Below are 15,284 nucleotides of genomic sequence, written 5' to 3'. Positions count from 1 at the left end.
TCCTCTTTATGTAACAATACCTCTTTTGAATTCCATGCTATTACTACAATGCAACCCACAAAAATCCATGTTGTTGTCATCTATCGCCCTCCAGATCAGCTGGCAAACTTTCTCGAGGAGTTGGATGCTGTCCTCCTTCCCAGAAGATGGTAGGCCACTTGTGGTTCTTGGAGATTTCAACATACACCAAGACAAGCCCCAGGCCACTGAACTTCATGCTCTTCTGGCCTTGTTTGACTTGGAAAGACTAAGCACTACAGCAACTCACAGATCGGGCAACCAGCTGGACCTCATTTTTTCACGTAACTGTACTAACTCAAATATTCTTGTTACTTCTTTACATGTCTCTGATTATTACTTTGTTCAATTCAACATCACTCTCCCATCTATATTAAAACAGACTCCACCTTTGGTTTCCTTTCGCCGTAACCTCCGTTCTCTTTCACCCTCATGCCTTTCCACTGCTGTCTCTGCCTCTCTTCCCACACAAAACTAATTTTCCACCCTGTTTGTAAATACTGGCACAGACACACTAAGCTCTACTTTAACAACCTGTCTAGACAGTATCTGTCCTCTAGGCCAGCACGTATGACACCACCCAGCCCCTGGCTCTCTGACATCCTTCGTGAACATCTGACTGACCTCAGGGCGGCTGAGAGGAGATGGCAGAAATCTAAAGATCCAGCAGACCTGGGTAAGTATCAGTCTCTGCTTGCAATGTTTTCAGACAACGTTAAATCTGCAAAAACTTCCTATTACCAGAACAAGATCAACAGCACCACAGACACTCGCAACTTGTTTAGAACATTCAACACACTTCTCTGTCCTCCCCCTCCACCACCTGACACATCACTGACAGCAGATGTCTTCGCCACATTTTTACTAATAAGGTTACAGCCATCAGCAATACATTCTCAGCACCACACCCTGTCAAACACCCACATCCTGTATGCAGCTCTTCTGTCTGTATGTTCTCTCCTCTGACTGACACTGAGGTCTCTAAACTCCTCTCCAACCACCCCACCACCTGTTCCCTTGACCCCATTCCTTCTCACCTTCTCCAGGCCATCTCTCCGTCCATCCTACCTGCACTCACACACATAATTAACACAACTCTACTTACAGGCATTTCCTCCACTACATTTAAACAGGCTCAAGTAACCCTGCTGCTGAAAAAACCTGCACTTAAAACTTGAACTTTTCAATCAGATCTCTGCCTATCTCTCACAGAACAAGCTGCTGGATGACAATCAGTCAGGCTTCAAAAGCGGACACTCCACCGAGACTGCCCTGCTGTCTGTCACTGAGACCAGATCATCCGTCCTGATTCTACTAGACCTTTCTGCAGCCTCTGACACAGACAACCATCAGATCCTACTCTCCACCCTCTCTAATCTGGGCATCACAGGAACTGTGCTTGACTGGTTTAATTCCTATCTCTCAGGTAGGTCCTTCAAGGTAGCATGGAGAGGTGAGGTGTCCAAGTCACATCAGCTACTTACTGGGGTACCTCAGGGCTCAGTGCTTGGGCCACTTCTCTTCTCTATATACACAACATCACTGGATCCATCATTCAGGCACATGGTTTCTCTTACCACTGCTACACCGATGACACACAGCTCTACTTCTCTTTCCTGCCCAACGACATCACGGTGACTGCTCGAATCTCTGCCTGTTTTGGCAGACATCTTGTCCTGGATGTAGGAACACCACCTGCAACTTAACTCAGACCAGACTGAACCCCTTGTCTTTCCAGCCAACCCTGCTGTTGAACACAACATCATGGTGCAGCTGGGTTCAACTACAGTAATGCCTTCCAAAACTGTCAGAAATCTAGGGGTAACAATCGATAAACAACTAAATTTCACAGACCACATCTCAAATACATCATGATCATGTAGATTTACACTCTCCAATATCAGGAAGATAAGAACCTTCCTCTCTGAACATGTCACACAACTTATTGTACAGTCACTTGTTATAACTAGACTGGACTACTGTAACGCTCTCATTGCAGGCCTCCCTGCATGCCCAGTTAGACCCCTGCAAATGATCCAGAATGCAGCAGCACGTCTGGTCTTTAATGAACCAAAAGAGAGCGCATGCTACACCACTCCTTGTTTCTCTTCACTGACTGCCAGTTGATGCACGTATCAAATTCAAGGCTCTGATGCTGGCATGCAGTTTGGAAAGTTTGGAATAATGTACAGATTTTACACTTATGGAAAGGAATTGGTACTTTATTCACCAAAGTAGCATTCAACTGATCATAATGTATGGTCAGGACATTAATAACGTGAAAAATTACTATTAGAATTTGAAAAAAGTCATTTTTGATCAAATCTAGACAGGCCCCATTTCCAGCAGCCATCACTCCAACACCTTATCCTTGAGTAATCATGCTAAATTGCTAATTTGGTACTAGAAAATCACTTGCCATTATTTCAAGTGAAAGCTGAAAGCTATTTGGTTCGTTAAATGAAGCTTAACATTGTCTTTGTATTTGTTTTGAGTTGCCATAGTATGCAATAGACTGGCATGTCTTAAGGTCATTATTAGGTCAAAAATGGCAAAAAAGAAACAGCTTTCTCTAGAAACTCGTCAGTCAATCATTGTTTTGAGGAATGAAGGCTATACAATGCTTGAAATTGCCAAAGAACTGAAGATTTCATACAAAGGTGTACACTACAGTCTTCAAAGACAAAGGACAACTGGCTTTAACAAAGACGGAAAGAGATGTGGAAGACCAGATGTACAACTGAACAAGAGGATAAGTACATCAGAGTCTCTAGTGAGAAATAGATGTCTCACATGTCCTCAGCTGACAGCTTCATTGAATTCTACCCGCTCAACACCAGTTTCACGTACAACAGTAAAGAGAAGACTCAGGGGTGCAGGCCTTATGGGAAGAATTGCAAAGAAAAGCCACTTTAAAAACAGAAAAACATAAAGAAAAGGTTAGAGTGGACAAAGAATCACAGACATTGGACAACAGATAATTGGAAAAGAGTGTTATGGATCTTAACCCCATTCAGTTTTTGTGGGATCAGCTAGACTGTAAGGTGCGTGAGAAGTGCCCGACAAGACAGTCACATCTATGGCAAGTGCTACAGGAAGCGATGGGTGAAAGTGTCACCTGAGTATCTGGACAAACTGACAGCAAGAATGCCAAGGATCTGCAAAGCAGTCATTGTTGCACGTGGAGGATTTGTTTGATGAGATATCTTTGAAGTAGTTTAAGTTCTGAATTTTGTTTTTCAAATTGTAATATTAATTTTTCACATTAATAATGTCCTGACTATACACTGTGATCAGTTGAATGCCATTTTGGTGAATAAAAGTACCAATTTCTTTCCATAAGAGCAAAATCTGTACATTATTCCAAACTTTTGGCCACCAGTGTGTGTGTATATATATATATATGTATGTATGTATATATAGATAGATAAATAGATAGATAAGATAGATACAGCTGTCAGCATTCATGCGTTTATGCATGCAATTAATTTACAATGTTTAACGCGTTAATTTTTCTTAATCGCGATTAAGACATACTGATTTGGCATTAGATTCTGACATTTTATTCAGCTCTGTGTGAGTTGTAAACACTGTTAGAGGGCGGGGCCTTTGCAATGTGTTTAGTGGGGATATTACACTCATATACACACTAAAAATAAACACACAACAGCAAGTCCGTGCCAATGATCAAGTGCTGGAGAAAGAACCTCTTATAAAACTAATGCTGAAGGGACTTTGCGGGACTTCACTGAATTCCTTCACGTGTCTTACGTAAGTCAGCATTTTACCACGTAAACATGTAAATTCTTACAAGCCCGATGTGCAGCTAGCTTCCTGTTGACACTCCGCTCAAATTTAATATAATTTCAACTTTGTACCCATTGTTGCCAAGCTTTTGAAGTGTCAGCTAATGATCACTGGACAGTTCGGACAAATTATCTTATACTGGAAGTGCAATTGCTAGAAGAACAAGAAAGCCATCCTGCAACGGGTTGGTCGGAGTCTAGAAGAAAGTCGTCAACTCTTCCAGAACAAGATGTGCTTTTCATATGGAGTTCAATGCAGCGCTGGATGCCCTGACACGAATCATGTGCATTTCATATCTAAAGTGAAAAGACAGACTGCCGACTGATTAATATTAAATGAGGGTTTAATGTGCATTGCAATGAATAATAGTTCTTTTAATCAATCAACATCCCAGGGAAATGTTACTTAAATTGGAGCTATTTTAGTGAATTTCTGTCTTTATACTGTGGAGTTTAGAAAATGTTAATAAAGCATTTTTGTTACATACTGTATTGTTTTGTTCTATTGTGTTGTTCTTTCCAAAGAACAAATAAATGCGTTATGACAGGAAATAAGTATATATAGAGACACATTTTACTACTTTTAAAATCTGAGATTAATTGCGATTAACTATGAAAAATTATGAGATTAATCAAGATTAAACATCTACTGACAGCCCTAATATATATATAATATAATTATTTTATAATTTATATAATTTATATAATGAAATATAATTTCATTTTAATATTTAACATTCACATATTACAACATTACATGCTATTATTAAACAAAAATAATATTTTTGAATACAGTGTTTGTGAATACAAACACTTTATAATGTATATATACAGTTAACTATAAATAAAGACAAATGAGCTTGATGAATGCAGTCAACACTACAATATGCAATAAGGCTGGGATTGCCACAGAGCTACCGATTCAATATTACAACGATATTTCCTTGCCGATTCGATATGTATTGCGATATTGCGATTTTGTAAGTATTGTGATATGATGTTTTGATATAAAAACTTCTTAAAAAGATTAAAAAAAAAACTTTAACTCCTTTTTCTCAGAAAGAAAAATCTACTGAAGAACAGTTGTGTCTGAAATGACAATTGTTTCACTCTGTAATATATAATTGGCAGGTAAAAGGTAGGGACGTGCAAAACTACCAATTTAAAACTACCAATCGACCAGTCGGTGCGTTGTCTGAGCTAGGCAACTAGTTAGTGCAAAGGAACCCATGTATAATGCTGCATTATGTCCTTATGTATTCAACAAATAAATATTTACAATATATTTTAACTTATCAAACTAATTTTGTTATTTTAGAATATAAAATATAACATATATTACCATAGGCTATTACTATTATCATAATGATAAAAATGGAGGCTGTAACACTTCTCAGTGGAAGGAGGAGGTGAGAAGCAGATTTCCTGGTTCAGGTAAGCGTTTTATTTTCCTCACTGCAACAACTACACTCTTTCAGGGCTTTCACAGTGTTCAATAATTCACTCTAAAAAATAAACAAACTATTTCACAAAAATAAACTCTCAGCTTCAGAACAGGGACTCTGGTGCCCAGGCTCTCTCTCTCGTCTACCTGCGGTGTGGCTCTATTTATGCCGCTCTCCCCGTACTCACTGAAATTAGAGACAGGTGTTAGACATAATTTAACTCAGGTGTAAGCGCCCTTACCGCTTTTTCTCTCTCCGGAGAGGTGCTTGACCACGCCCCCACTGCCACATATCCCCACCGCCCGACTCAGGCCGGGGCGGCATCCGGCCTGTCTACCACTCCCCCCCCATTCCTGGAAAGGAAGTCGGCGACAGCCATCTGCGTTCCCGGTCTGTGGACCACCTTGAGCTTAAACGGCTGAAGAGCCAGATACCAACGGGTGATCCGGGCATTGGTATCTTTCATGCGGTGGAGCCACTGGAGTGGGGCGTGATCGGAACAGAGGGTGAAGGCCCGCCCCAACAGGTAGTATCGGGGAGTGAGGACCGCCCACTTGATGGCGAGACACTCCTTTTCCACGGTGCTGTACTTAGTTTCCCTCAACGTGAGCTTACGGCTAATGTACAGCACCGGGCGCTCCTCCCCTTCCACCACCTGCGAGAGCACGGCCCACAGCCCCCTGTCTGAAGCATCTGTCTGTAAAACAAAAGGGAGAGAGAAGTCAGGTGAATGTAAAAGCGGCCCCCCGCAAAGTGTGGCTTTAACTTGCGTGAACGCCCGCTGACACTGCTCTGTCCACTGGACCGGGTCTGGAGCTCCCTTTTTAGTGAGATCAGTCAGCGGGCTGGTGATGTCCGAATAATTAGGTACGAACCTTCTATAATAGCCAGCCAGCCCCAGGAACTGTCTCACCCCCTTTTTGGTCTTGGGCCTCGGGCAGGTCGCAATCGCCGCTGTCTTGACAATTTGGGGACGCACCTCCCCGTGGCCCAAGTGGAACCCCTAGATACCGTACCTCCACCCGCCCAATCGCGCACTTCTTTGGGTTTGCTGTTAGTCCCACTCGACGCAGCGATCTCAGAACCGCCCTCAGATGTTGCATGTGCCGCTGCCAATCATTGCTATAAATGATGGTGTCATCTAAATAGGCAGCGGCGTAAGCTGAATGCGGTCTGAGGATTCGGTCCATGAGACGCTGAAACGTAGCCGGGGCTCCAAACAAACCGAACGGAATTGTCACAAATTGGTTTAATCCAAACGGTGTGGTGAAGGCGGTTTTCTCACGGGAAATTGGTGTCAAGGGGATCTGCCAATAACCCTTCTTCAAATCCAATGTCGAATAAAATCGAGCAGTGCCCAACCTATCGAGCAACTCAACAATGCGAGGCATTGGATACGCATCAAATTTAGACACCGCGTTGACTTTCCTATAATCCACACAGACCTGTCGCTCTTAGGCACTGAACAACTGGGCTGGACCAATCGCTGTGGGATTCTTCTATTACCCCCATATCGAGCATTGCATCCAATTCTTCCCGAACGATTTTCTTCTTTTGTTCGGGTAATCGATAGGGGCGGCTACGTACCACGACCCCCAGCTCGGTCTCGATCCGGTGATGGATGAGGTTTGTATGTCCTGGTAGAGGGGAGAACACATCCGCAAACTCCTGTAGCAACCTAGCAACCTCCGCGAGTTGACTCGGTGAGAGGTGGTCTCCGCAAGTGACCGGGGCGAACTGTTTATGTTTTGAACTCACCTCCAGTCTGAGCTCCGCCTTCTCGGGAACTACCATAGCCAACGTCACAGGAACCGCCTCCCTCCACAATTTCAGGAGATTGAGGTGGTATATTTGACGTGCGCCCCCTCTATCGGTTCGTTTAACCTCATAATCGAGATCTCCCACTCGTCGTGTGACCTCAAAGGGTCCTTGCCACTTGGCGAGTAATTTAGAGCTCGATGTGGGAAGCAATACAAGCACTTTATCTCCCGGTGCAAATTCCCTTAGCTGAGTTCCCCTGTCATACAGTCGGCACTGTCGTTCTTGAGCTTGGAGCAAATTCTCCTGTGTTAGCTGTCCCAAAGTGTGGAGTTTTGCTCTAAGATCAAGAACGTATTGAATTTCATTTTTACTGTTTGAAGGTCCCTCCTCCCAGGCCTCTCACAATACATCAAGCACACCACGTGGGCGTCGCCCATACAGCAGCTCGAATGGGGAGAAGCCAGTAGAGGCTTGCAGGACCTCTCGTACTGCAAATAACAGGGGGTTGAGCCATTTATCCCAATTTCTAGCATCGTCGTGCACAAACTTACGAATCATCTTTTTGAGGGTTTTATTAAATCGTTCCACCAGGCTATCCGTTTGAGGATGGTATACGCTGGTGCGAATCGATTTAATACTTAACAACTCGTACAGTTCACGTAGTGTCCGTGACATAAACATTGCGCCCTGATCGATGAGGATTTCTTTCGGAATCCCCACCCGGGAGATTATTTTGAAGAGTGCCTCCGCAACACTGCGTGCTGAGATGTTGCGAAGAGGCACTGCTTCCGGATATCGCGTTGCATAGTCCACTAGGACCAATACAAAGCGATGTCCACGTGCTGACCGTTCTAATGACCCGACGAGGTCTGTTCCAATTCTCTCAAAGGGGACCTCGATCAAAGGGAGAGGGCGCAATGGCGCTTTTGGGGTGGCCGGTGGGTTAACCAGCTAGCATTCGCGGCATGCCGCACACCACCTGCGGACATCGCCGCCAATGCCCGGCCAATAGAAACGGGCTATTAGACGGTTCAGTGTTTTCCTTTCTCCTAAGTGACCCGCCATGGGATTATAATGAGCCGCCTGGAATACCATTTCCCGACGGCTCCTTGGAATCAAAAGTTGGGTTGTATCCTCTTTAGTCTGAGCATCCTGTGTCACTCTATACAACCGCTCGCAAAATAGGGGTATGAAAGGGCGATGTCCGTCTGGAGACGTTGACCATCGATGACTCTCACTTGGTCGAAGGCGTGTTTGAGGGTTTCGTCTCGCGACTGCTCCAAAGGGAAATCCCCCTCAGGGAATTCCCTGAGAAGGGGAGGGGCTGCAGCCTCTCCCCCTCTCTCGTCATTATGACGCGGAGCTGTCGAGGACAGCCCCTGCTCCGCCTCCCCTACCAGAACATCGCACATTGCACATCTCCCTAACTTCCTACAGGACCCATCCGTGCAAATTCCCTTTAATAAAACTCCCAAATCAGGCCAATCAGTCCCCAAAATCAGCGGATGGGTGAGGCGGGAACTAACCGCGGCCTCCACTCTATGCTTTTTCCCCCGGAATTTAATCATCAGGGTCACCACCGGATACTTGTGAATATGCTCATGCACACATTTCACCCTCACCGTTTTAGTTGTGCCCAATGCCTCGGGTTGAACCAAGCGTTGGTGGATAGTGGTTTGATTACACCCTGTGTCCACCAACGTTTGGTGAGTACCCCCCTTGACACTTACCGGTATCCGGTACGCTCCGGCCCCGTCGGGGGCAGCCTGCGGGAGGTCAGAGACCCGTACCACCATCCCCAGCTCCATCAGAGGGCACTGATCCCGGAAGTGGTCCGGGTCCCCGCACCTCCAGCAGGCTGGACCAGGTGCTACGCCTGCACTTACGTCGGCGGGTGCCCCCCGGAGGGGGAGAGCAGCGGGGCATCGGGATAGGGGAAGGTGTCGGCTCCCACACCCGGGGAACTAGTCTCAGTGGCTGAAGTCCTCCTCGTCTGCGTGGGGCAGGAACGGGACCTGGAGAGAGTGCAGAACGAGAGGAGATAGGGGAGGGAAATGAGACAAGGGGAAGAGAGAGAGAGTGGGAGGGCTCTTCCGCCCTCGGGATCGCCGCCATGTGGTCCTCCGCAAGCCGGATGGCTTCCTCCAGTGACGCCGGGCGGTGGCACTGGACCCACTCCACCGTCCCTTTTGGTAGTTGATGTATTAATTGCTCCAGTACCACCTGGTCGATGATCCCGTCAACGCCGCGGTCCCCCGCTAGCAACAATCTTCGGCAGGTGACGCGGAGCCGTTGGGCGAAGGCAAACGGGCGGTCGGAGCTCTCCAGCTTCAGGCTCTGGAAGAGTTGACGACTTTCTTCTAGACTCCGACCAACCCGTTGCAGGATGGCTTTCTTTAAGTCTCCGTAAGCCAGGAGGCTCGTCGCTGGTAGTTGTTGAGCCGCGAGCTGGGCTTCCCTGGACAGTAGCGGTATGAGTCGGGCCACCCACTGGCCGAGCGGCCAGCCCCAGATCTCGGCGGTGCACTCGAAGAGATCCAGGAACGCCTCTGGGTCGTCCGCCGCCCCCATCTTCTGTAACACAGGCGGGGGTAACGGTGTGTGGGTGTCCGGGGTCGCGGCTGGGGATGCCTCCTGGCTGAGGAGGCTCCGGATCGCCTGTCGGTCCTCTGCTTGAGCACGCATGAGCTCCACAAACCGGCGGTCTTGATCTTGCTGGAGCTCAAGCAGGGATTGCTGGTGGCTCCGATGTAAGCCAGCGAGGGCTTGGAGGATCTCAGCCAACTGGGAGGACTCTACGGGGCGACTTCCGTCCATCTTCAAACCTTTTTCCCGGGTTTCGGCACCAGTGTAACACTTCTCAGTGGAAGGAGGCGGCGAGAAGCAGATTTCCTGGTTCAGGTAAGCGTTTTATTTTCCTCACTGCAACAACTACACTCTTTCAGGGCTTTCTCGGTGTTCAATAATTCACTCTACAAAATAAACAAACTATTTCTCCAAAATAAACTCTCAGCTTCAGAACAGGGACTCTGGTGCCCAGGCTCTCTCTCTCGTCTACCTGCGGTGTGGCTCTATTTATGCCACTCTCCCCGTGCTCACTGAAATTAGAGACAGGTGTTAGACATAATTTAACTCAGGTGTAATCGCCCTTACCGCTTTCTCTCTCTCCGGAGAGGTGCTTGACCACGCCCCCGCTGCGTGGTCAAGCACGCAGCGGGGGCGTTTTACTCTTTTACAAGTTTTACAAGTTTACTCTTGTAAACAAGTTTACAAGAGTAAACTTGTTCAAGAACCATTTCTGGGGTTGTACTGAATTAAGACACACATGACAAATGCATCCTGAGATAGTATGAGATCCTATGCAGCGTTTTCATAGACAACACTATTCTAACAAACTGCTCCTAGATGACTGACAGAGAAAAGAAAAGTGAAAACTCACCATTTGCGCATGTTGCGTCAAAGCGCAATTGAACTTCAGACATGCGCATCGCCGGCATTTCTTTCATCTGTTCTTCAGAATGTAATCAGGTGTGTTTCCTCAAGCACGTGTCTTTGTGTCTAGCGGCATTTCTTGTCGACAGTGGCGGGTAAATGTACAAAATCATACCGCCACTGCGCATGAATACCTGGCTGCATCCAACAGTTTGATAAGCCCTTTTATAGCTACAGTATTTTGTGTCAGACACAATCTGCAGAATGACTTCTGACAAATACTCTCCACAACAACTTTTGGATTATGCATAATAACAGGAACATTCATTACAGCAGAGGATCTTGACATCGGACAGTGAACAAACAGTGCTTTGAAACGTAAAGGATTAAAGAGAGAAAACCTGTTAGTGTGGAACTCTGCACAAATACAGTATAGCTTCCTATATTTATCTATTAATCATTGTAGCATTAAGATAAACATGTATTTTTTATTAAATAAAAAAATCTATTTCTCATCAGGGAGACGATTTTAAAATCGTTTGGCTCAAGAATTGTGATTTGCAACAGAATCGATTTTTTCCCCCAGCCCTAATATGCAACAGGGCTGCTTACTAGAGAGGATTTTATCTTATTATTAGTATTAGTATTTTATCTTATTATTTTAACATATTATTTTTATAGTATCTTTATATTATATTGTAATATATTTTATATTATTCATATGAATATATTACAATCTTATTATGCATCTGGCACAAAAAAAACAAAACATTGAGGATCTAAATTACAGTGATAGCATTAAAGCTTCAAAACTAACACTAAATACGACTAATCAAACTAGAAAACATAGTATTGAACAGCAGCATAAATATTTTGATACAAGAGAAGACATAAAATGCTACATATGACATTTTGTTGGTCGCTTGGTTTCTATTTCTAATTTGCGATCGGATGGATATTTCCTTTCAAAGCTGCATGTAGCCAGCAAGTTTAAAACTATTTTTGATTGACAGGAGGGTAGGTGGACCTTTGCTGCAGTTCGAAATCATTTAAATGGATGAGCTTTTACATTACGAGCCCAATTTGCTCACATGCGTTTAGCAAACACCAGTGGACCAATCTAAAAATGTTGTGGATCCCGTTTACACCTATATTTAGCATTTCCCATTTCAAATGGATCATCGAAAATGCACCTTAAGACCAGGTGTAAACAGGACTTTTTGTCTTGTCTTACCTGTCCGTAGGCGAAGATAGTGGCATTGTATCCTTCAAAGCATCCTTCGATAAGTTTCTCAGTGCAGTTGTTGTAAATGTCGTCCTGCTGCGAATTCATGTCAAATACATAGTCAAACGTGAAGGCCTTGTCCTTTCCTAGAACCACCTGGGGCTCGCCAGGGGTCACGAACGTGCAGATGTGACATCCTTCTATCTTTTCCTTCGCCAATTGTGGACGAATCCTGAAATGACAAGAGAGTTTTATTAGGAGCCACGCACTGAAGGTTCATACGCACCTATTGGATCTGATAGTGTTCTTCTTATCATCATTCTGCCGTTTCTGGCTGGGAGTCTATGGCAGCCCATAGAACCGTATGGTAAAAAGTTGTGAAATTTGGCACACTAATAGAAGAATAGAAGAACATTCTTGGTGGAAAATTTGGAGTCTCTACCTCAAACCCTCTAGCGCCACCAACAGTTCAAATCTGCACTTTTGCTTTCCACATTTATGCTAAGAACTTCTGAACAGTAAGGCCTAGAATCTAAAATATTTTTTTCTGTAATTAATTATTTTTAATTATTTTAATAATTTATGTTGAGACAAATGGACACCAAGGTTTCATTTTCCGCCCAAATAGAGATCCACCATTTAAATCTTGTGAAAACCAAACTTTTTTTTTAACTCCTCCTAGACCAAAAGAACATAAGAACAAGACATATCTACAATGGGTACAGGCCCTGCCAGCCACGATCTTTTCTCTCTTTTTTTTCCTCTCACAAAGATAACATTTTTCAGCTGCGGCCATATGTATTCACACTGGGGAATGTGTTCTTTCCCCAAGAGGAAAAGACACCATGGACACCACATCCTGCCCGAAGGGGAGGTTAACATGTGGCGAATACGTCACACGGGCTAACCAGCCACATGTGGAAGAAGCCCCGTGGTAGGTCCTACCCAGAGGGGAGGAACTCTACAGCACGGCGACAGGTGGCAGGGGGGAACCCTGCCGAAAGGAAACATGGATTTGCCCTCAGGGAAACCGTACTGTGGAAATACGTCACAAGGGGATACCACAGGTAACCAGCACATGTGGAGCACCTACCCCAGTACAGGGCATACTAGCACATGTACTGGGCCTGGCTTCGAATTCCTCTGCTGAATTCGCTAGCTGTAGGGCTAAGGAGGAAGGACATCCAGGGTTCACCGTCTTGTGAACTCACATGGGGGAAAAAGCGCACGTCTTCCCCTCAGGAAGGGGAAAGGTGCTGTGCGCAAGCGATACACCTGGCCAGCGCTTGCAGGCTCACCACCTGATCCCTAAAAGGGGTCGTGGGAACCTTGGGCACATAGCCCGGTCGGGGTCTCAAGACCACGTGAGAGTACGCTGGACCGAACTCCAGGCAGGTGTCGCTGACAGAGAACGCCTGCAGGTCCCCAACCCTCTTGATGGACGTGAGTGCAGTCAGGAGGGCAGTCTTCAACGAGACAACCTTTAGCTCAACTGACTCTAGGGGCTCAAACGGGGCTCTACACAGGCCCAGCAGGACCACGGAGAGATCCCACGAGAGAATGAGGCGCAGCCTAGGAGGATTCAAGATTCTAGCGCCTCTAAGGAACCTGATGTTTAGGTCGTGCTTCCCCAGGGACTTACTGTCCACCGCGTCATGGTGCGCCGCTATAGCGGCCACATACACCTTCAAGGTGGAGGGAGTGCTTCGCCGAATCGACTCCAAATCACCTGCCGTGACAGCGTGGGATGTGAGTGGCCCGCAACGACTTCAGTCGCTGTTGACTCCAGAGGAGGAGACGGTGGGCAAGTTGCGACGTGCAACATGAGCGTAGACCACCTTGGCGTCCATCCGGACCAACACATGCTTGCCCTGGATCAATGGCCGAAGCCTCCGCAGGGCAAGCAATACTGCAATAGCAATTCGAGGCAGTTGATATGCCAATGCAGTCACAGCCCTGTCCAGGAGCTGGCGGCTGCATGCCCATTGCACATGGCGCCCCAGCCTAACTTGAAGGCGTCTGTCATAACAACGACATGCCTGGACACTTGCTCTAAGGGGACCCTTGCCCGCAGAAATGCAAGGTCTGTCCAAGGGCTGAACATGCGGCAGCAGATCTGCAGCATCGGCAGTGCTGGAGCTGTCTCATATGCATCAACTTGAGCGCCGTGACTGCCGCCGAGGATGCCATATGCCCCAGGAGCCTCTGAAACTGTTTCAGTGGGACCGCTGTTCTCCGCCTTAACGACTTCAGGCAGTTCAGCACTGACTGCACATGCTCGTTCGTGAGGCACGCTATCATAGCGACCGAGTCTAACTCCATCCTGAGAAAAGAGATGCTCTGAACCAGGGAGAGCTTGTGAGAACATGAACCATCCACGAACGCTGTCTCAGCATGACTACGGCCCAGGCACGTGAGACAGCGATTGTGGCCGTCAGAGGCGGAGAGATAGTGACCGCAACCAGGAACTACACACAGACGGAAAGACATCTTTAAAAAGACGCTTTCCGTCAGTGTGCACTCTTTTAGAGGAAAATATACTCTTTGTCAGAATATACACTCTCTCAGTAGAAGCGCCAAGGGGCATACTCTGCACTAGTCGTGCATGAGGGGGAGAAAGCCGCTGCAATGCACCCGTATATCCAACAGCATACACTTCTCTTCTGCGAGGTGAATGGAACGGCAGTGGAACTCGCTGCTCAACACCGCTCAGTTCCGAAGAAAAATGTGAATGAGTGGTTGCGAGCCAGCTCCTTTTATACTCGTATGTCCAGGGGAGTGGCATGCAAATTCCACTCGTCAATTCCCATTGGCCAATTCCCATTGGCGCTTCCAAGAGCGACCCCTAGTGTCACTACATCGACACAACGTCGAGTGAGTGACAGATAGGGAACTATATACTCTGTAAGGGATACTGTACAGTCAGCCGGTCATTACCACAAAATACTGCCATGGACAGTGGCCATTTAACGGTTATTTCTGATAGTAGAATGAGGCAATTGACCAATTGAGTCAAGTATTCCAGATAATATGATAATATTATGATGTGGAATTTAAAGGCTAACTGATAGTTGATTTTGCTGATACCAATAACTTAGGTGGTAGAAAAGGCTGATAACCGATTAATCGGCTGATAGCTTTTTGAAATCGATTTATAGAATGCTAAAAAAATGCCTTAGTCTTTCCTTACTATGACGGTCATAGATGCAGATACTACAAGACTCTAAAATGAATAAAATCCCAGATGTAGTTTATTGTTCAACCAAAATCTCAATAATTAGAAAAAATATTTATTGTAGAGTGTGAAACTCTGAACTATAATCAAGCCCGAAATGCATCTGGGACTCTTATTTTGAAAATGACAGAGACCAGAGAGTAGGCCTACTGACGAGGCAGTTTCCATGTAGTCGCATTTTTCTTTGCATGCCCTCTCTTAAATTTAAAACACTTGATTGTCTAATCAAAATAAAAAAAAATGCATTAAAGTGAGGAAAAAAATATGGATGACATATTTTTAACGATGACAGATTTAGATTCAGCAATTCCCCACAAGGTGTCAGAGATTATTTTTACTTCACCTCTAGAGGCCGCTGTTTT

At 45.8% G+C, this 15,284-nt stretch overlaps 1 protein-coding gene across 6 annotated transcripts in view; it reads right to left on the bottom strand.

The window, feature by feature from the left end:
• The window catches only part of LOC127436991 (kinesin-like protein KIF21A), a 107,508-nt gene that overhangs the window by 54,218 nt on the left and 38,006 nt on the right, over positions 1-15,284 (bottom strand). For all 6 annotated transcript variants that reach the window (XM_051691549.1, XM_051691552.1, XM_051691551.1 and 3 more), the window contains exon 2: positions 11,697-11,919. In XM_051691549.1, coding sequence (XP_051547509.1) covers positions 11,697-11,919 — 223 coding nt within the window. The remainder of the gene's footprint in view (positions 1-11,696; positions 11,920-15,284) is intronic.

This window comes from Myxocyprinus asiaticus, chromosome 47 (assembly GCF_019703515.2).
Source record: "Myxocyprinus asiaticus isolate MX2 ecotype Aquarium Trade chromosome 47, UBuf_Myxa_2, whole genome shotgun sequence".
NCBI classification, from domain to species: Eukaryota; Metazoa; Chordata; class Actinopteri; order Cypriniformes; family Catostomidae; genus Myxocyprinus; species Myxocyprinus asiaticus.
This window is presented reverse-complemented; position numbering and strand designations above follow the sequence as displayed.